General features: G+C 42.3%; 1 protein-coding gene across 1 annotated transcript; it reads left to right on the forward strand.

Moving 5' to 3' along the window:
- Positions 1-13,743: 13,743 nt before the first annotated feature.
- On the forward strand, positions 13,744-14,754 carry LOC142199451 (proteinase-activated receptor 1-like). The gene has a single exon (XM_075269786.1). It carries the CDS (start codon positions 13,789-13,791, stop codon positions 14,752-14,754), a length of 966 nt encoding a protein of 321 aa, XP_075125887.1. The 5' UTR covers positions 13,744-13,788.
- Positions 14,755-20,869: the final 6,115 nt, after the last annotated feature.

Genomic DNA, 20,869 nt, shown 5'->3' on the forward strand with positions numbered 1-20,869 from the left:
CTAAAACCAGCCCTGACTGAAGCTGCTACTTGGTCTCAGTGATCCCATGAGGTGCAGGACTTCCAGCAACAAGGTTCTCACATAAGACTGAATGGGCCCTGGCGGTGGGCAGCGGACAACTAGAGACAAGTATATGTTTTATTTTTATTTTTACACCTCTCTCAGTCACCACATGGATTGCTCTAATTCCTGGGTTTATCCATCTTTCTAATATTGATGGTCAATCATTAAGATAAGCCCATAGATTGTAAGCCCTCGCGGGCAGGGCCCTCTACCCCACTGTGCCAGTCGGTCACTGTTAGTATTATATCTACCTGTATATTTTGTATATTGTATGTAAACCCCAAATGTAAAGCACCATGGAATTAATGGTGCTATATTAATAAATAATAATTAATAATAATAATAATAATAATAATAATAATCCATTTATTTTATACCTGGAAGTGTTCAACAGCCTGGACCTCCGCAGATCAGCTTCTTCGGGACAGCGCAACTATTAGTAATCTAACATGCAAGTAGTCGTCCTGCTCACGTACTGTATCATATGGGGGGTGGGGGGCTGGAGCAGCATGGCTCAAGGCATGTTATTACCAGGAGCCTCGTTGTCCTGCCCTGATCTGCAGTGGTCCTAGCTGTCAGACTCATGCTGATAGGATAGGCCATCAGCATTAGAATGGTGCATAACCAATTTAATGTATGGAAACATAATTTATATTAGGCGGGGGCAAGAACATGCTGCTTGAAAGAGGGCACTGTGAGGGTAGGGCTCCAAAAGGAGGTGAGATATTGTGACAGACTATTACTCTTATGGAGGTCAGTCAAGTGTTTTTGAGTCCTATAATTTGAGAATTACTGTACTTTTTTGTATTAAGAGGTCTAGAAACCAGTAAGTCATAAGATTTGTATAGCTGTGTTTAGTGCATGAAATGTGTTTAACATAAATTCATTTTTTGAAGGTGAGCAGCATGACTCCAGGCACATTATTACAGGAGCCGCACTGTCCTGCCCTGATCTGCAAGGGTCCTAGCAGTCAGACCCATGCTGATAGGATATTAGAATCAGTACTTGAATGATGCATAATCAATGTAATATATGGAAGCATAATTTATATTAGGGGGACAGAGAACATGCTTCTTGAACATGCTCTGACCGATGGCAGTGCCGGCTGCACATGCACCAGATTTACATTCCAAAGACAGGATTGCCGGAAGAAGACAGCGGAGAGGTGCGATCGTAGACGATGGAGGGGATGCTGGAGAGATTTCAAGCAGCACAGAAAACGCCCCAAGTACTGTTTCAGCATGGGGGAATGGCCAATGTGCTGTCTGGAGACTCATTAGCATGTTGAGAAAAACTGGGATATCCACGGAATGGCAGTGTGGAGAAGAATTGTAAGAATAGGGGAAGAATAGCCTTAGCCTTTCCTAAGGCTATTCCTACAAGGTATTAGTGAAAAAAGGGATTCTAATGATAGAATCCCTTTACGCTAAGTTCAGACGGAGTATTTTGGATTGGACGCGGAGACCGCCTCAAATGAATGGGCCTAGTCGGGATAATCTTCGGGCAGATTCTCGAGGCACAATCCACCTGAAGAATAAACATGTCCATTCTTTTTTCTGGGAGCTGGAACAAACAGCTCCCAGAAAAAAGAAACGAGCGGGCTGGAAACGCAGCGATTTTGCTGCAGCGGAAACGGCACGGTTTTGGAAATCGCAGCATGTGAATTATATCTACGGAAATGCCGGCGGCTTTCCCGTAGATATAATTGTATCAGAAAGTCCGTGGAGGAAAACTGTCGACTCTCTGTTCAAAGTGCTGCGGGAAGAACCGCGATGCATTCACGCTGCAGTTTTTCCTGCAGCGCTTTAGCGTGGCGTTTCCGGCCCGTCGGGTCTTAGCCTAAAAAGGCGTCTATCTGCAGAAACCCACAGACCCCATACATTATAATGCCCGAAAAGGGCAAGAAATATGGAGAGAAAAGCGCTGTTTGCAGGACTTTTCTCTCTGCATTTTTAAAGAAGAAAGGGTAAGGGCCCGTTCCCACTATGTAACACGGCGCTCATTCTGACATGTAAACGCGTGTCAGAGTGAGCACTTTAAAACAGAATCCCATTGACTTCCGTTGGGTTCCGTTTAACGCACGCTACAATCAATGGGTTAAAAAGCCTTCCATTGATTTCAACGGAGTCAATGGGATTCTGTTTTGAAGCGCTCACTCTGACACATGTTTACGTGTCATAGGGGATCAATGGAAAGAACAATCACTTATGTTTTTACTTCTATATTTTTTTTTTCTAAAGGTAACTTTTCACAAGGAAACTACTCCAGCGATCCATACAATTACTCTTATGGAGGTCAGTCAAGAGTTATTGAGTTATAGAACTTGACAACTACTGTACTTTTTTGTACAAGGAAGTCGTAAGATTTATATAGCTGTGTTTAATGCATGAAATATGTTTGACAAATTCAGTTTGTGGGTGTGGACAGCATGACTTCATGTTATTACCAGGAGCCGCACAGTCCTGCCCTGATCTGTAGGGGTCCTAGCTGTCAGACCCATGCTGATAGGATATTAGAATCAGTATTAGAATGATGCATAACCAATTTAATATATGGATGCATAATTTATATTAGGGGGACAGAGAACATGCTTCTTGAAAGATAGCACTGTGGGGGTGGGTCTCCAAAGGGGTGTGTGAAATTTTTCATGCACCACCCCTCCTACTTTAAAAAAAAAAATTGAATCCTACCCCTGCCCACAGTATACTTCCATATGGTGGTTCTGCAGTGCAGAATATCTCTGTAATAAATGCATCTATGTGAGTGTCAGCTCTTCTGTCTATAATAGAGCTTCCATCATTCAGACTTGGCTAGAGCCATTCTGGTTAGCAGAGTCTTAGGACCCACAGATCAGGGATTAGGATTTTGCTGCTTCTAATTCCCAGATTGCTCTGATAATGCAGTCACAAACTGACAGAGCAAATAAGGTAGACTGTAACAACATAGAACATAAGGAAATACCATGTCCTCAATAGGGAAGTCATCACAGGAGAAATGAATATCTGGAGCAGAATCAAAATCCAACCTTAGAGCCAGAAATGAATAGTCTGACAGTCCAGGATCCAAAATTCAGACTAGTTAGTAGTGGGATAGCCAGAAGATAGGTCAAACTCAAAGCTGGGTCAGAAAACAGAGTAAGCAGACCAATATCACTAGTATCGTATGTCTGGTGATAATATACAATAAATGGCACAAACAAGAGGGCAGAGCAAAGTCACATTGGAAACCAAGTGCTTATATTAGCTTGAAAAATTGGAAAAAATCATGCATTTCCGCAACTTTTTTTATCATCATGAAACAATAATTGTTCATTATATAAGTATATTCAGTATGTCACAACCTCTCCAATATTTTTGTAATTATTTCACTATATATTTTCCTGGGACAAAACTAGAGATGAACGAATTTAAAAAAAAAATTGATTCAGCCGGGTGGCCGAATTTTCCGAAGTGATTCGATCTAAATTAATTTGCGGCAAACCACGTTAAAAAAACCCAGCTATTTCATGGCTGCAGAGAGTTGTATAGTGGTGTAGGACACGGTGCCCTGCAGTAACACGGAAACAACATGCCAAGGAAAGGCTTTACAACATATATCTGCACTCCGCAAGGACTAATAAGACCCCAATAATTTTAATTATACAGGTATGATTTATTGCAAACCTGCAATGAGCAGCAGTATAATGAGAGTCAGTGCAGCAAGGTGTGGTAGGATTGTTCCTATTACCCAGACTGCAATCACCCCAAATGAACCTTGTTCTGCTTCAATACTCTGTATAAATTCCTCCCTATCCTTTCCTTACACTTCTAATGCTCTTTCCCTGAACTTCGAACGAGCAAAATATCAGTTTTCAAGTGTTTTCTACCACTCTCCCTAGCGCCTGCTGATGTTTCTCCCTGCACTAAGTACACTAGAAAATGCCTGAATTAAAGATGGCGGAGGGTATTTATAGGGCTGTGACATCACAGGGCTGGCTGGCTGCTGATTGGCTGCACACATGGTATTGTGAGTGATCCCACTTTCTCAGAGCTTCTTGCCCCATGTCCTGACGTGCAGCAGCCATTTTATGAAAAAATGAGATTCGTTACCACTAGGCATGAGGAAATCCAGATTTGATGCCAATCGAATATTTCCTGATATTCGGATCGAATTCCACTTCATCAGCTTCGTTTTGCTCATCTCTAGACAACACAAAAGAAATGAGTTTGATACCATATAAAGTACCGTATATACTCGAGTATAAGCTGAATTTTTCAGCCCAATTTTTGTGCTGAAAAAGCCGCCCGCTTATACTCGAGTCAGCAAAAAAATAAATAAATAAATAAATAAATAAATAAATAAAAAAAAATTTAGGAGGTGGTGGTGGGGGGGGGGTTTATGACCAGCCACAATATTAACGTAAAAAAAAAAAAGAAAAAAAAAAGAAGAAGATTTAAAAGGTAGTTCTAAAGGTTCTAAAGGTAGTTCTAAAGGTATCCCTGTGTCTGAAAGTGCCCGGTCTACTGAATATAGGGGATCTGCAGTGCTCATGTTTCGTTGGGAAGGGGTTAATAGGAGCACTGCAGATACCCTATATTCAGCCAGACTGAATTCCAAGTGGGGGAAGAAAAACCAGTCCTCAAGCTCTGGAAAGGGGCAGACAGACAACCAAAACACCCCTTCCCCTTCCCCAGCAACTACTGTACCCAAAAACTCCGACCATTTTAATTTTTGAACTTTTCCAGTAGCTGCTGCATTTCCCCCCCTCGACTTATACTCGAGTCAATAAGTTTTCCCAGTTTTTTTGTGGTAAAATTAGGGCCTCGGCTTATATTCGGGTCGGCTTATACTCGAGTATATATGGTAGTCCGTGTACAGCTTGGATAACAGTATAAATTTGGTTTGCCATCACAATCACTCGACACAAAACCATTAATGTGTAAACCTCTGCTATATAAAAATAATAAAAGGAAGAACAATGAAACAATTAAAATAACTGCCTTTATGTTTTTAGTTCTATTTGTTTTTAAACACAACTTTTCAGAAGGAAACAACTCCAGCGATCAATACGATGACTCTTTTAAAGGTCAGTCAGAAGTTTTTGAGTCCTATAACTTGAGAATTACTCTACTTTTTGTATTAAGAGGTCTAGAATCCGAGTAAATCGTATGATAGCTGTGTTTAGTGCATGGGATGTGTTTGTGTATTTATTTATTTTGCTTAAGTTTTTGACCATTTTAATATATATTTTTTAATTTTCTATTTAATCAGCTGGATCTTTTTTAAAATTTGAAGTAAAAAGAAAAGGTATGTGAAAAGCTTAGAGTATACTGTAAGGCTGGGGTCACACTGCATGTACGACTTTGTGTACGTGCAAAATAAAATCGGTTTCCAGGCGGAGAGGCTGAAAACGCACACGGACGGTCACCTTTAAAGCCGACCGCTGTCCCGTTTCCCCAGGGTTTACAATGGACACCCCGGGGCGGACAGCAGCAGCAGTGTGAATGCTCTGCAGAACTCTGTGTATGTGTGCCAACCTGAACTTGTTCACATGATTAGTCTGTATGAGAGACAGGATTGTGAATCACATATATAAGAACTCATCTCTATTCTGAAAACAAGTCTATTTCCTTTTGTACTATATTCATGTATTTATAATGATTTTCAATAGTTTTAATATATTTTTTCAATTTCTTATTTAATGTTTCAGGTTTTATACCAAAAAAATCACTTAATAGGAAAATAAAAGTAACAGGTAAGTAAAAAACTTACAGGATTGTTTCTCACAATGAATAGACTCTGAAAACACGTTTATTTCCTTTTGTACTATATACATGTACTTATGTGATTTTTGATTATTTTTACTATATTTTTAATTTTTTTTATTTAATGTTTCAGCTTCTATGAATGAAAAATTATATACCTGGGAAAAAAAAGTAAAAGGTATGTAAAAACCTTACAGGATTGTGAATCCCAATGAATATAAGAAAGCCTCACTACTCTGAGAATACGTTTATTTCCCTTTGTACTTACTGTGGAATATGCAGCTTGTGCCTGTTCTCCATCTTACATTCCTCGGACGCTACTTAGAGTTCATCTCATCCTTTGCAGGAAACTGTTATCTATAATGGCCTAAAACTTCTTGTTTGTGCCTTATGTAATAGTTATGTGTTAGCTGTGCTATGCGCGGCGTGGCAAATTTAGCCCCACCCACTTCTAAATCGACTCCGCCTTATCCCACCGATTTCTCTTTGTGCTTCTCACACAGTATAATGCTCCTATAAAAGATCATGAACAGTCCACAGCTCAACACTCTGATAAAGTGCGTGTATATGGGACATCAGTTATGCACGGATACAGCCTACTGGGTTTGGGCAAAAAACATAGTGCATGAAAAAGAAATATATCCAGCAGAACGTTTAGTCCGAATAAAACTTAGTCTTTAATAGATAGAGATATTTGGTCCCATAAAAAACCTCAACACAGACATCGAGCAAAAAGCAAATTCAGCGTTGTTTAAAAAGATTCATGTGAACATACCAGACTGCCAGTGATGTCGTGACATGCTAACCCGTTTCAGAGCCGGAGCTCCTTACTCATAGCAGATTGTGAGTCCCATGTAGGGATCACAATGTACATTTATCCCTATCAGTATGTCTTGGAATATGGGAGGAAATCCATGCAAACACGGGGAGAACATACAAACTCCTTGCAGATGTTGTTCCTGGTGAGATTCCAACCTACGACTCCAGTACTGCAAGGCTGCAGTACTAACCACTGAGCCATCATGTTACCCTATTTCTGCAGATATAATTGACATGCTGTGCTTTTCATACCTGCTTTCGGGTTTCCGTTCAGGAGGTCCACTTGTGGACCCCTGAACGGAAACCTAATCCACTTAAAAAAAGCGATTACCCGTGGAAACTCACAAACCTGATAGACTAAAGTGGGGTCCACTTGTTTCCTCCTGAAAAGAGTGAAAAAATGTGGATTGAAAAGCGCTGCTTGCAGAACTTTTCTCTCCGCCTTTTTAAAGGTGGGAGAGGAACAGAATTCCCCAGCGGAGACCCCGCGCAGGTGTGAACCCAATATTACAGATGGAGCCTGCAGGGGAAAACTGCTACAAATTGATTTATGAAAAGTGTGTTAAAAAGTTAACTCTAATTTTTTTTTAAAAAAGTAAAAAAAGAACAATGAAACAATGCCAAGAACAATGCACTTATGGTTTTACTTCTATTTCTTTTCTTTTCAAAGACAGCATTTCAGAAGGAAACTACTCCATCACTCCACACAATTACTCTTCTGGAGGTCAGTCAAGAGTCCTATAACTTGAGAATTACTGTACTTTTTTGTATTAAGAAGTCAAGAATCCAGTAAGTCATAAGATTTGCATAGCTTTGTTTAGGGCATGGGATGTGTTTGACATAAATGCAGTTTGTGAGGGTGAGCAGCAGGACTCCATGTTATTACCAGGAGCCGCACTGTCCTGCCTTGATCTGCAGGGGTCCTAGCTGTCTGACCCACACTGATAGGAGAGGCCATTAGTATTACAATGATGCATAATCAATTTAATATATGGAAGCATCATTTATGCTAAGGGGACAGAGAACGCACTGGTTGAAAGAAGGCACTGAGGGGGTGTGAATTTGTGGTAAAGGGGCGTGGCTTTTCATGCACCACCCCTACTACTTTACATAAATTTGGATCCTACCCCTGTCTTTGGTATATCACCATATGGTGGTTCTGCAGTGCATCATATTACAGAGGTATTGTCCCTGAGAAGCAGAATATCTCTGTCATAATGTATCTATGTGATGGTCAGCTCTTCTGTCTATACTAGAGCTCCCATCATTCAGACTTGGCTAGCGCCACTCTGGTTAGCAGAGTCTAAGGGACCACAGATGAAGAACTTGGATTTTGCTGCCTCAAATCCCCCGGTTGCTCTGATAGTGTAGTCACAAATCGGCAGAGCAAATAATGTAGAATGTAACAACATGCAACATAAGGAAATATCATGTCATCAAAAGAGAAGCCATCACAGGAGAAATCAATATCTGGAGCAGAATCCAAATCCTACCTTAGAGTTAGAAGCGCTAAATGAATAGTCTGACAGTCCAGGATCCAAAATTCAGACTAGGTAGTAGTGGGATAGCCAGAAGAAAGGTCAAACTCAAAGCTGGGTCAGAAAACAGAGTAAGTAGTTCAATATTACTAGTATAGCATGTCTGGTGATAATCTTGCTATATTATAAAAATGAATGTATGTCTGTCTGTCTGTTCTTTATGCGTGACCAAACAATTGGACCGATCTTCACCAAATTTGGCATAAAGATACTTCAGGTGTCCAGGAAGGTTTAAGATAAGACCTCAACTTGCTCGGACGTACCGTTGCTGAGACACAGAGTTCCCAAAACCATGACCTCCCATTAGCCAATACAACCTTTTACTCATATTCCAACTACAAAACACACGGTCACTCCACATGCACAATCCAACACTAATATCCAAACTGAGATACATGCATCAGTGGAATAGATACACAGGGCATCACACAGTAACATATGCCAGAGGATTAGATACGCACATCCACATCTGCATACAGTTCCACACACCAGAGGAATAAATACATGCATCTGCACACAGTTCCACACACCGGAGGATTAGATATGTGCATCTTCACACAGTACCACACACTGGAGGATTAGATATGCGCATCTTCACACAGTACCACACACTGGAGGATTAGATACGTACATCTTCACATAATTCCACACGGCAGAGGATTAGATACGCCCATCTTCACACAATACCACATGCTGGAGGATTAGACACGCACATCAGCACACAGTATCACACGCTAGAGGATTAGATATGTGCATCTACAGTCAATACCACATGCCATAGGATTAGATACGCCCGTCTGCACACAATACCACATGCCGGAGGATTAGATACGCACCTCTGCACACAGTACCACACACCAGAGGATCACATATGCGTGCCAGTACACAGTGCCACATGCCAGAGGATTAGATACGTGCATCTGCACACAGTACCACACACCGGAGGATTAGATAGGTACATCTTCACACAGTTCCACACGGCGGAAGATTAAATACGCCCATCTTCACACAATACAACACGCTTGAGGATTAGATACGCACGTCAGTACACAGTATCACACACCAGAGGATTAGATACGCGAATCTGCTCACAGTTCCACTTGCCAGAGGATTAGATACGCGTTTCTGCACACAGTACCACACGCTGGAAGATTAGATACGTGCCTCTGCACATGGTACCACATGCCGGAGGATTAGATATGCACCTTTGCAAACGGTACAATACACAGGAAGATTAGATACGTACGTCATCAAGCATTACCACATACTGGAGGATTAGATACGAACCTTACCACACAGTAACATGCGCCAGAGGACTAGATACACGCATCACCACACAGTACCAGACATCAGATCTTTACTCCAGGTTTCCATAGCAACCCAGTCATTTTTATTCACTGCTGTATGTCAGCTTTTACACATTCACACATACACACAGCTTTACTCCAGGTCTCCATAACAACCAATCACAGTTTTTTCACTATCTAAACTGAGATACTCATGATCACATGACGCTTATGAACACACACAAATGACATACAATAGACAGTGTACAACTGAGCAATTCTTATAGGGCCAGTACACAAACAAAAAAATAAATAAATTTATGCGAAGCCGGATCCTCCTGCTAGTAAACAATAAATGGCACAGACAAGATGGCAGAGCAAAGTCACATGGAGAGCTAAGTACTTATAATGGCTGCACCAACCTTCCTCCTACCTAATGATCAATCAGCTGGACCTCTTACCAGTCAGGACACAGGTAAGTGTGTTTCATTGTGATGGAACGTGCCTCACTTTTTTTCTTTAACACAAAATGAATACGAGAGAATAACTTATTATATCCCTATATAGGAAATTGGAAGGAAGCAAAGATAACATTACAGACGTTATCAGGTACCTATCACGTCCTTGTGCACAATGCTTACATCTACTGAGATTTTCTCTTTTAGGCTAAGGTCCCATCTAACGGATACACATCACAATTTTTTTGATTGCGATTTTGCAGAGTTTTCCTATGAGGACTTTATGCTATGCTATACTATTATGCTATGTTAAAAACACCAGCATTTCTGCAGATATAATTGACATGCCATGCTTTTCCACTGCAGATTTTTTTCTGCAATGTGTGGATGGAATTTGCCAGAATCCCATCCATTTTGCAGTTCCATAGACGAGTACTTGGGGGGAGGAGGTGTTCTTCACTGCTCAGCATCATCACTGGCCAGTAAGCAATGTCCCCTCTGACAGTACAGCACTATAGACACTACCGTGAGGAAGGGCATTCTTGACTGACTGTCAGAAACCCCCTTCTGACAGTGAAGAGCTACGGTACCGGCACCGAACGGGAAAGCCAATTTCTGTCGGCTTTCTAGCAGTGTATTACACCGCATGTGCACCAGGAGCCTATGTTCACACTTAAAACGAAGCCTATGTTCACACTTCCATTAGGAGCTATTATTGGAAATACCATTGTATTTGATGGTAAGAATAGTGCAGCATTCAATGATATTCTTTAAGTCAACATGATGATAACCTTGGTGGAACCCAACAAACCACATTATACAGTAATTCAGTGTCTGCTCGTGTCTGTCATATCAGTCCAGCAGTTTCTGCTACTATGAAGGAAAGGAAAATTAAAAACTTGATAGAAGTGTGAATAGAGCTTTACATTTGGACTGCATGCACTTCCTTATTGCAATAAAACAGCAAACTACCGGTGAATAACAGATGTTCTGAGCCATAATGATTTCTTTTACTTTAATAGAGAGACTTAGATAAGTAGGTTCTCCTTTGTCTTCTGTTTGCAGTATATGGGGGACATCATACCAGTTAGTCTCCACTCACCAGCTAAGGGAAAACTAAGTGTTAGAGATGAAGCCTGCAGGGGAAAACTGCTACAAATTGATTTTTTTAAAGTTTGTTGTAAGGTTATGTAGGCTTTAAAAATAACAATAGAAAGAACAATGCACGTATGTTATTATTTCTTTATTTTCTTTTATTTTATTTTATTTAAAGATAACTTTTCAGAAGGAAACTACTCCAGCGATCAACACAATTACTCTTATGAAGGTAAGTCAAGAGTTTTTGAATCATATAACTTGAGAAGTTCTGTATTTTTTGTAATAAGAGGTCTAGAAACCAGTAAGTCATAAGTCATTATTATCCCCCTGATCCTGGTCTATAGTCTCTCACTCTGCCAAACTAGTATCCTTACGCTGTGCTGAAGAGATCCCACAGAATGAAACAGTGCTGTCCACAGCTGGGAATCTGTTCCTTTTGGAATAGAAATACTAATTTGTCAATAATCCCCACATTATGTTATTAGGGCTATTTAAAAAAAAAGTAATGCATGATGTTAAGGGGCTGCCCCTAGAGGGCAAGAAACAGAGGTACTGTTTTCCTAAATACATCCTGGAAAACAGATTTGCATGTTTTTCCCATAATCCCCCAGTGAAGCAAAAATGACTTGTCAGACTCAATATACCTGTAAATGTACACACTCCCTAAGGAGTGTTATTATCCCCTGATCCTGGTCTATAGTCTCTAAATCTGCCAAACTAGTATCCCTTCGCTGTGCTGAAGAGATCTCACAGATTGAAATAGCGCTGTCCACAGCTGGGAATCTGTTTCTTTTGGAATAGAAATACTAATTTGGCAAAAATCCCCGCATTATGTTATTAAGCTTATTTTTAAAAAGTCATGCATGATATTATGGGTGCTGCCCCTAGAGGGCAGCAAACAGAGGCAATGTTTTCCTAATTACATCCTGGGAAACAGATTTGCGAATTTTCACTATTCACATCACATACCATCTGTTTTATACTAGCTGTGCACTATTATTATACAGTATAATTACATTACATGGTCATTATAAATCAGATACTTTGCAATGTAAATATTGAAGGGGTCACAGCACTCGCAAAAGCACCACCGTCCCATCAAACAGTAGATCAGTCGGGGCCATGGGCGTTGGACGTCCACTGATCTCTTAGATCTCTTAGACTGTTAGGACTATCTCAGATCAGAACATGTAGCTCCCAGTATTGTTTACATGTCTGCTGTGATACCATATTGTTTATAACCGCAGTTGTGGGTACTATAGTTATATCCTTTTCAAGCATTTGAGATACTGCTGCATAACCGGTGCTATCATGAATATGCTGTAGGGAGGGGGTAGGGGGCCCTGGTCAAAGTTTTCATCAGGGCCCACAACACTTTAGTTATGCCACTGAAGCTTCCAATAATCTCCTGGTTGCCATACTAATGGTTTATCCCTTCAGTCACATAAATACATAATTTCACTCTATCCTTATGTGTGGTGCATTACAGCCCAGAAGATAGCTTTTTATGGACTTCCATGATGTGCAGCTCTTAAGATATTATGACTAATATCATTCTATTATTTATTTCTCTTACTTGTACAAAGAAAACATATTCTACATTGCATTACAGACCTTGTCAGCCATACAGGACACAAACACACAAACATGGGGAAAACATACAAATTCCATGTAGATGTTGCCCTTTGTGGGATTTGTTAGTTATTTGCAAGTTTGAAATGACAATTGGTGGAACCTCCGATATGTTGAATATAGTCACTTGGAACTTAAAGTATCGGTTTGGCAGTCGATATAAAAGTATCTTCCAGAATTATAGTGACCGGCATGAACAACCACTGAGGTATAAACTTCACTATATGAGTCATTATTTGTTTTATGATTGCAATAATTAAAGTCTATATATTATAGAGAGATGGAAAATGAATCTCTATCTATCTAAAAAGCAAACTGTTCATAAATAAGAATGTCAGATCTAAAAACAGCACGTAGGTAGAGATTCACTTTAAGGTGGAAAATCTTCATTGAATGAATCCAGTTCATTGGGTTTATTATTAGAGATGAGCGAACACTAAAATGTCCTAGGTTCGAAATCCGATTCGAACAGCCGCACACTGTTCGGCTGTTGGAACGGATTTCGAACCCCATTATAGTCTATGGGGGGAAATGCTCGTTTCAGGGGTACACAACATTCGATAAAATTATACTTACCAAGTCCACGAGTGACGGTCGGGCTGGATTCTCCTTGAAGTCTTCTCCCGACACAGTGTCCCCACGTCTTCTTCCGGCTGGAATTCACTCTGCCTAGGCATCGGGGCCTAGGCAGAGCCGACTGCGCATACGCAGTCGGCTCTGCCCGGCCCGACGCCTGAGCACAGCCGACTGCGCATGCGAGGGCAGTCGGATGTCTAGGCAGAGTGAATTCCAGCCGGAAGACGCCGCGGGGACGCTGCACGGAGAAGACTTCTAAAGGTAAGAGAAGAACCAGCGTTGATTGGTCGACTGTATAGCATTCTGCCAATCAACGCTGGTTCTGCATTGAACCTTAAACTTCGAACAGCTAGTAGTGTTCGATCGACTACGAGTATTTAAAAATACCGTAGTATTCGATCAAACACCTACTGGATCGAACACTACTTGCTCATCTCTATTTATTATATCCTTACCTGTCACATGAAATCTTTTTATAGCAAAAACAATTGTTTCTCTTTTTTTTTCAGAGGATATTAACTCACAGGATATTTCAGATGACACCACATTCTACCTTACTAGCCAGTGGTTGACCATGTTTGTACCATCGATCTACACTGTGGTGGTCACTGTGGCTCTGCCTCTGAATGTGATGGCAATTCTAATGTTTCTACTGAAGATAAAAGTCAAGACGCCGGCAGTAGTCTATATGCTGAACTTGGCCATAGCTGATGTGCTTTTTGTTGCCATGCTGCCTTTCAACATTGTGTACAGATTCTCAGGGAACAACTGGAAAATCGGAGAAGGAATGTGCCGAATTGTGATTGCGGCATTTTACTGTAACATGTACTGCTCCATCCTGCTCATGACTAGTATAAGTGTGGACAGGTACATGGCCGTGGTGTTTCCAATACACTCTCGTTCCTGGCGCACAAAGAAACGGGCTTGGCTGGTGTGTGTCTTTATCTGGCTAATATCTATAGCTAGCACCGTGCCGCTTCTTCTTACCAAGCAAACCAACAACATTGTCTCATTGAACATTACAACTTGCCATGATGTGCTGGAGAAAAAGGCCCAACAGAACTTCTTCATGTATTACTTCACCGCCTTCTCTTCCATTTTATTCTTTTTTCCATTAGTTATTACAGTCTTCTGTTATGTTAAAATGATCCAATCCTTGAGTAAAAGCTCGAAGAACATTGAAAAATGTTCTAAGAAGACAAAAGCTATTCTCTTAACTATTATAGTCCTTACTGTGTTCATTATTTGCTTTGGTCCTACAAATATCATCTTTCTAATGCATTATCTGCACTTCCTCAATGGATATTCAGAGTCTCTATACTATGCATATATTCTGTGTGCCTGTATCAGCAGTATAAGTAGTTGTCTTGATCCTGTAATGTATTACTATGTGTCTTCAAATTATCAAAAGTATGTATATAGTTTGTTACACTGTACGAAACCCGATACACTACAAACCAAGCAGACACCCCCCAAAAAATTAAAGAGCTCTCTGAGACCCATGAAAGGGACTTCCCTTTCAGAGGGATCCCTATTGTGATTGCTGGTCCCAATGGATCCCCATTGAGCATACATCTATCATCTATCCTATAAAAGTTGTTCATGGGCCAATCCCTTTTAATGTGTTATTGAAATTTATTGTATTCAGTGCCTAAGTGAGTGTTTTCACATTACTGCATGGGTTTTCTTACTTTTGAAAATATAATATTTAATGCAAAGAGGAATATATAATTTTGCCATAATCATGTAGTTGCATGATCACTATCCAGAAATCTGTTATAGTATCTGTAACCAGTGTGCAACTAACTGAAAAGGACATAAGGGAGGAGCATTGTGGGGAGAACACAATCATCTGCTGCTAGCCAATCAACAGCTTAGGGGATGTTCTCGGTAATGCTGATTGGACGAGAGTAGCTGACATTACCTTCCTTACAAGGCTCCTCCTTCATGTCCTTTTCAATTGATTGCCTGCACATTATACATTTCATATACTCAACGTGGAGCCATACACAAAAATGTCCAGTAGTAAAAGTAACGTATGGTATGGTTAGTAAGTAATATGAACGTGTTGTCCTGTGTTGTGACTTATATTACTAGATTATTCAGCCAATAAATTGATATATAAACAATATTACAAATGATAGATTGTGAACTTGACAAGGTTAGAAAATACATGTATTCCTATTGCTTGCCGTTATATTGCAAAAACATTAATCTTTGATAAGACATATATATTCTGCTTAAGAAATATGCTGTGAGGCTACGTAACAAGATGCACCTGCATCCAGGATGGGGTTCTATTGGTTGCAAGAAGACATATGCTTGGCTTGCTGCCAGAAGACAGCTCCTTAGAGGCATGGCGTAAGACCGGAAATTGCTGGCTATATATGGAACTGCTTATGCTTCTCTTCAACGTAACCAAGACATACTTCACCAATCAGGATTGAACATGAGGACTTGTGTTGTTATGTTTCTCCTCCCTATGTTTGCTGCTATATTAACTCCATGTTGTCTTAATAAAGTGCATCACTGCACTTCCTACTCTGCTAAGAGAGGAGATAGTACCAATATTCCGTGTTTAACGTTTATGCCTCGTCGCTAGCACTTAGCACATACATATAAATTAGGACAACGACAGTTACCTGAGGGATTTGGCCAGTTGGTCAACAAACGGTACCATGACCTTTTCAATCTTATCTCACTCACACATACTGTACGCATCCATCTCACTGTTATCCAGTGGTACAACCAATATAGAAACAGACCGTGCAACTGTCGAGAGGAGGCCTTACACAGAAATGTAACTCCTGATATATAGTCATAGGGGTGGAATTATCATATTTTGATATCAGGTGTAAAAACATTTGAAAAATATAAGAATTTTTGGAACAAGACAGGATTTTTGTGACTTTTTGCCTTTTGCACCCCACTTCCCTCCTATTTAAAAAGTGGGCAGAATGTGGTGGGAATCAAGATGGCATTTATGTTAATTTACACCATGAAACTGTACTGAGTTATAGTTGAAATATATACTAGCCTCCTGATATGAACCAATTGCCTTGATTACTTTTCTTTATAAATGGAGTAATAAATATATATTACAAAAAGGTATTAAAGTGTCCATGACAAATAATTGTATCAATATCATTGACATGATGGATCCACCTGGTGGCGCGGCCCTTCCCATCACCAACTTTCTACCTTGCAAAACAGTAATAACTAACAAACATTATATATTTCTCCCATGCTATGGCTGACTATCCATATCAGGTTCCTCCCAGCATCCATATTCTTTCTTACTATCAACCTTCACATCATTCCTGCTTTATATTCATACTTTACAGCTGGATCCTCACGTCTCTATACTTTATCTGGGGGTCATTCCCCTAACTTACAATGTATATAAGACCTCTCCGGTGTAGCAGTACTGGCCGTGCGCTCAGCTCGGCTCATCTCCAGAGTAGCCAAGCTCAGCGCACGGCCAGCACTGCTACATCTCCGGTGTAGTAGTGCTGGCCGTGCGCTCAGCTCGGCTCATCTCCGGAGTAGTCGAGCTGAGCGCACAGCCAGCACTTCTACATCTACGGTGTAGCAGTGATGACCGTGCGCTCAGCTTGGCTCATTGCTATAATCTTCAGTAAGTCATGGGAAACAGGAGTGGTCCCTTTAGATTGGAAAAGGGCAAATGTTGTCCCCATCTACAAAAAGGGGAAAAGGGACGATCCAGGAAATTACAGGCCTGTAAGTCTGACCTCAATAACAGGAAAAATCTTTGAGCAAATTGTCAAGGAACATTTACTTCGGTACCTGGATGGGAAGGCATTAATTAACCAGAGCCAGCACGGCTTTATGACCAATAAATCTTGTCAGACTAACCTGATTTCCTTCTACAACAAAATCACTGAATGGTTGGACCAAGGGAATGCCGTGGACATAGTATATCTTGACTTCAGTAAGGCATTTGATAAAGTATCACATAACCTTCTTATTGAAAAAATGATTAAGTATGGCTTTGACAAAAAATCAGTTATGTGGATTCACAACTGGCTTAATGATCGGGCACAACGAGTAATACTAAATGGTTACACATCGAACTGGAAGAAAGTCAAAAGCGGGGTGCCGCAGGGCTCTGTTCTGGGCCCAGTACTTTTTAATATCTTTATAAATGATCTGGACGATGGAATTATTGGGGAACTCATAAAATTTGCAGATGATACGAAGATAGGAGGAATAGCCAACACTAGAGAGGAGAGAGAGTGTATTCAAAAGGACTTAGACACACTGGAACAATGGGCTGAGGCCAACAAAATGGTATTTAACAGGGACAAATGCAAAGTTCTACATCTGGGTAACAGAAATGTAAAAAACATATATAGTATGGGAAGAATAGAACTAAGTGATAGCATAGGGGAAAAGGACTTGGGCATAATAGTAGATCACAAATTCAACATGAGCCAACAGTGCGGTGCTGCTGCAAAAAAGGCTAATAAAATTCTGGGATGTATTAAGACAAGCATTGAATCTAGATCAAGAGAGGTCATTATTCCGCTGTACTCTTCCCTGGTCAGACCACACCTGGAATACTGTGTACAGTTCTGGGCGCCTCAATTCAAGAAAGACATCGATATATTGGAGCAAGTCCAGAGAAGAGCAACCAAAATGGTGGAAGGTCTGCAAACCATGTCCTATGAGGAGCGGCTAAAAGAACTGGGATTGTTTAGTTTGCAGAAGAGAAGGCTGAGGGGAGATTTAATAGCAGTCTACAAATATCTGAAAGGTAGTCACAGTGCAGAGGGATCTACCCTATTCTCATTAGCACAAGGAAGTACAAGAAGCAATGGGATGAAACTAAAGGGAAAGAGATACAGATTAGACATTAGGAAAAACTTTCTGACAGTGAGGGTAGTGAGAGAGTGGAATAGGCTGCCACGGGAGGTGGTGGGCGCTCCATCAATGGAAATCTTCAAGCGGAATCTGGATAAACATATAGCTGGGATGATTTAGGAAAACCTGCACTCGCAGGGGGTTGGACCCGATGGCCCTTGAGGTCCCTTCCAACTCTACCAAAAAGAAAAGAAAAGAAAAAATCTCCGGAGTAGTCGAGCTGAGCACACAGCCAGCACTGCTACATCTCCAGGGGTAGCAGTGCTGGCCGTGCGCTCAGCTCGGCTCATCTCCGGAGTAGCTGAGCTGAGCATACGGCCAGCACTGCTACATCTCCGGTGTAGCAGTGTTGGCCGTGCGCTCAGCTCGGCTCATCTCCGGAGTAGCCAAGCTGAGCGCACGGCCAGCACTGCTTCATCTCCGGTGTAGCAGTGCTGGCCGTGTGCTCAGCTCGGCTCCTCTCCGGAGTAGCCGAGCTGAGCGCATGGCCAGCACTGCTTCATCTCCAGTGTAGCAGTGCTGTCCGTGCGCTCAGCTCGGCTCATCTCCGGAGTAGCCGAGCTGAGTGCACAGCCAGCTTTGCTTCATCTCTGGTGTAGCAGTGCTGGCCGTGCGCTCAGATCGACTCATCTCTGGAGTAGCCGAGCAGAGCGCACGGCCAGCACTGCTACATCTCTGCATTGAATTTCCCCACTAGCGTCGTGTGTGACTGTGACATCATCTTCCTCCTCTTCTTCCGTCATTCGACACTGAGAAGTTGACAGCAGTGTGCTCTGACTATCTAGCTGTGATGGGTCTGCTGTCCCGGTCTCCTCAGTGTGCAATGCGTTATCCCTGATTGCGATGAGGGATTCTTGCATCACACAGAGGAGCGGGATGGTTACGCTCACTAATGCGTTGTCACAGCTGACCCTCTTGGTGGACTCCTCAAAGACGCATAGGATTTCACATAAGTCTGTTATCCATGGCCACTCATGGTTGACAAACTGAGGGAGCTGACTTTGAGGAACCCTCTGGTTTTGGAGATGGTACTGCCTAAAAGGTCTCTGCTGCTCACACACCCTGCTCAACATCTGGTATGTTGAGTTCCAACGTGTGGTGACGTCGCACAACAGCCGGTGTTCAGGCAGATGTAGGCGTTGCTGGAGGGTTTTCAGGCTAGCAGCGGCTACTGTAGACTTAAGAAAGTGGGCGCTCAAGCACCACACTTTCACCAGTAGCTCAGGCACATTGGGGTAGGTTTTTAAAAACCTTTTCACCATTAAGTTGAAAACGTGGGCCAGGCATGAAACGTGTTTGAGTCTGGCAAGCTCCAGAGCCGCTACCAGGTTCCGGCCATTATCATGCATGACCATGCCTGGGCCAAGGTGCAGCGGTGAAAACCATATTGCCGTCTCCTCTAGGATGGCATCGCTCACCTTGGGGGCAGTGTGTTTTCTGTCGCCCAAGCTGATGAGCTTTATCACAGCCTGCTGATGTCTCCCCACGCCAGTGCTGCAGCTTTCCAGCTCGCAGCTGGGGTCGATGTTACGGCGGAGGAGGAGGGTTTGTGAGAACCCCTGCCAGGAATCTTTGGCGGGGAGAGGAGGTAGGCCGCCCCAGTTTGTGACCCAGTCCTAGCCTCCACTATATTCACCCAGTGTGCCGTGAGTGAGATGTAGCGTTCCTGTCCACTTGCACTTGTCCATGCATCAGTGGCTAAGTGGACCTTAGTGCAAAGCGCTGAACTTAGGGCCTGCCTGATGTTGAGTGACACGTGCTGGTGCAAGGCGGGACGGCACACCGGGAGAAGTAGGAATGGCATAGCGAGGTGCCACAGCTGCCATCAGGTCACGTAAGGCCTGAGTCTCTACAAGCCTAAACGGCCACATCTCCAGGGCCAGTAGTTTGGAGATGTGGCCGTTTAAGGCTTGGGCATGTGGGTGGCTTGTGCTGTACTTCTGCCTGCGATCAAACACCTGGGAGGTGGAGAGATGCTGGGAAGAGGCGCATGATGGTGCAGGTGAAGGAGCAGAGGCCGGAATAGGTGATGAGAGTGAAGTCCCCAAAGTGGTAGAGGCAGATGTGGAGGTGTCCTGGCTGGTGGTCTGGACTGCAGTGCCAGCACTGGAAACAGTGGAAGAGGCAGTGGCGGCAACGCCGCACGACGATTGTCCTGCGTTTGCTCTCTCCCACTGAGCCCAGTGCTTGCCTTCCAAATGATGGCACATGCCTGAGGTGGTCTGGTTTCTCTTCTCAGAGCTCCTACTCAGTTTTGAGTTGCACAGTGTGCAAACCGCACTCAGTTTGTCCTCCGTGTATACGTTGAAAAATCTCTACACCATTGAGGAACGTGGCCTCGATGGGGGAGTTTTAAGCAAGTGGCTAGGACACTTGGGCATCTTGGGCCTTGCTGGCTCTGGCCTGTCTTCTCTGAAGCAACTGTCCTCTGCCTCTGCACATGCCTCTGCCTCAAGCCACCTTTTTGGTGCTGCGCTTGCCTCCACATCTACACTGCTTTCCCCGCTAGACATCACCCCTGTCCAGGTCGGCTCAGTGGCCTCGAGCTTAAAACAAGAACTGGAGATGGGCAAGGTATATAGCGCTCAAATACCTCTGTATGTTAGAAGTATATACTGAGCTCAAAACAGGTATATAACAGGAGATGGGAAAGGTATATAGAGCCCAAAATCCTCTGTATGTTAGATGTATACAAGCATACTGTATAGCAAGAATACACCTAGCTTACAACAGTTAGAGAACAGGAGATGGGAAAGGTATATTGGGCGCAC

This window comes from Leptodactylus fuscus, chromosome 1, assembly GCF_031893055.1.
Source record: "Leptodactylus fuscus isolate aLepFus1 chromosome 1, aLepFus1.hap2, whole genome shotgun sequence".
Classification (NCBI taxonomy): Eukaryota; Metazoa; Chordata; class Amphibia; order Anura; family Leptodactylidae; genus Leptodactylus; species Leptodactylus fuscus.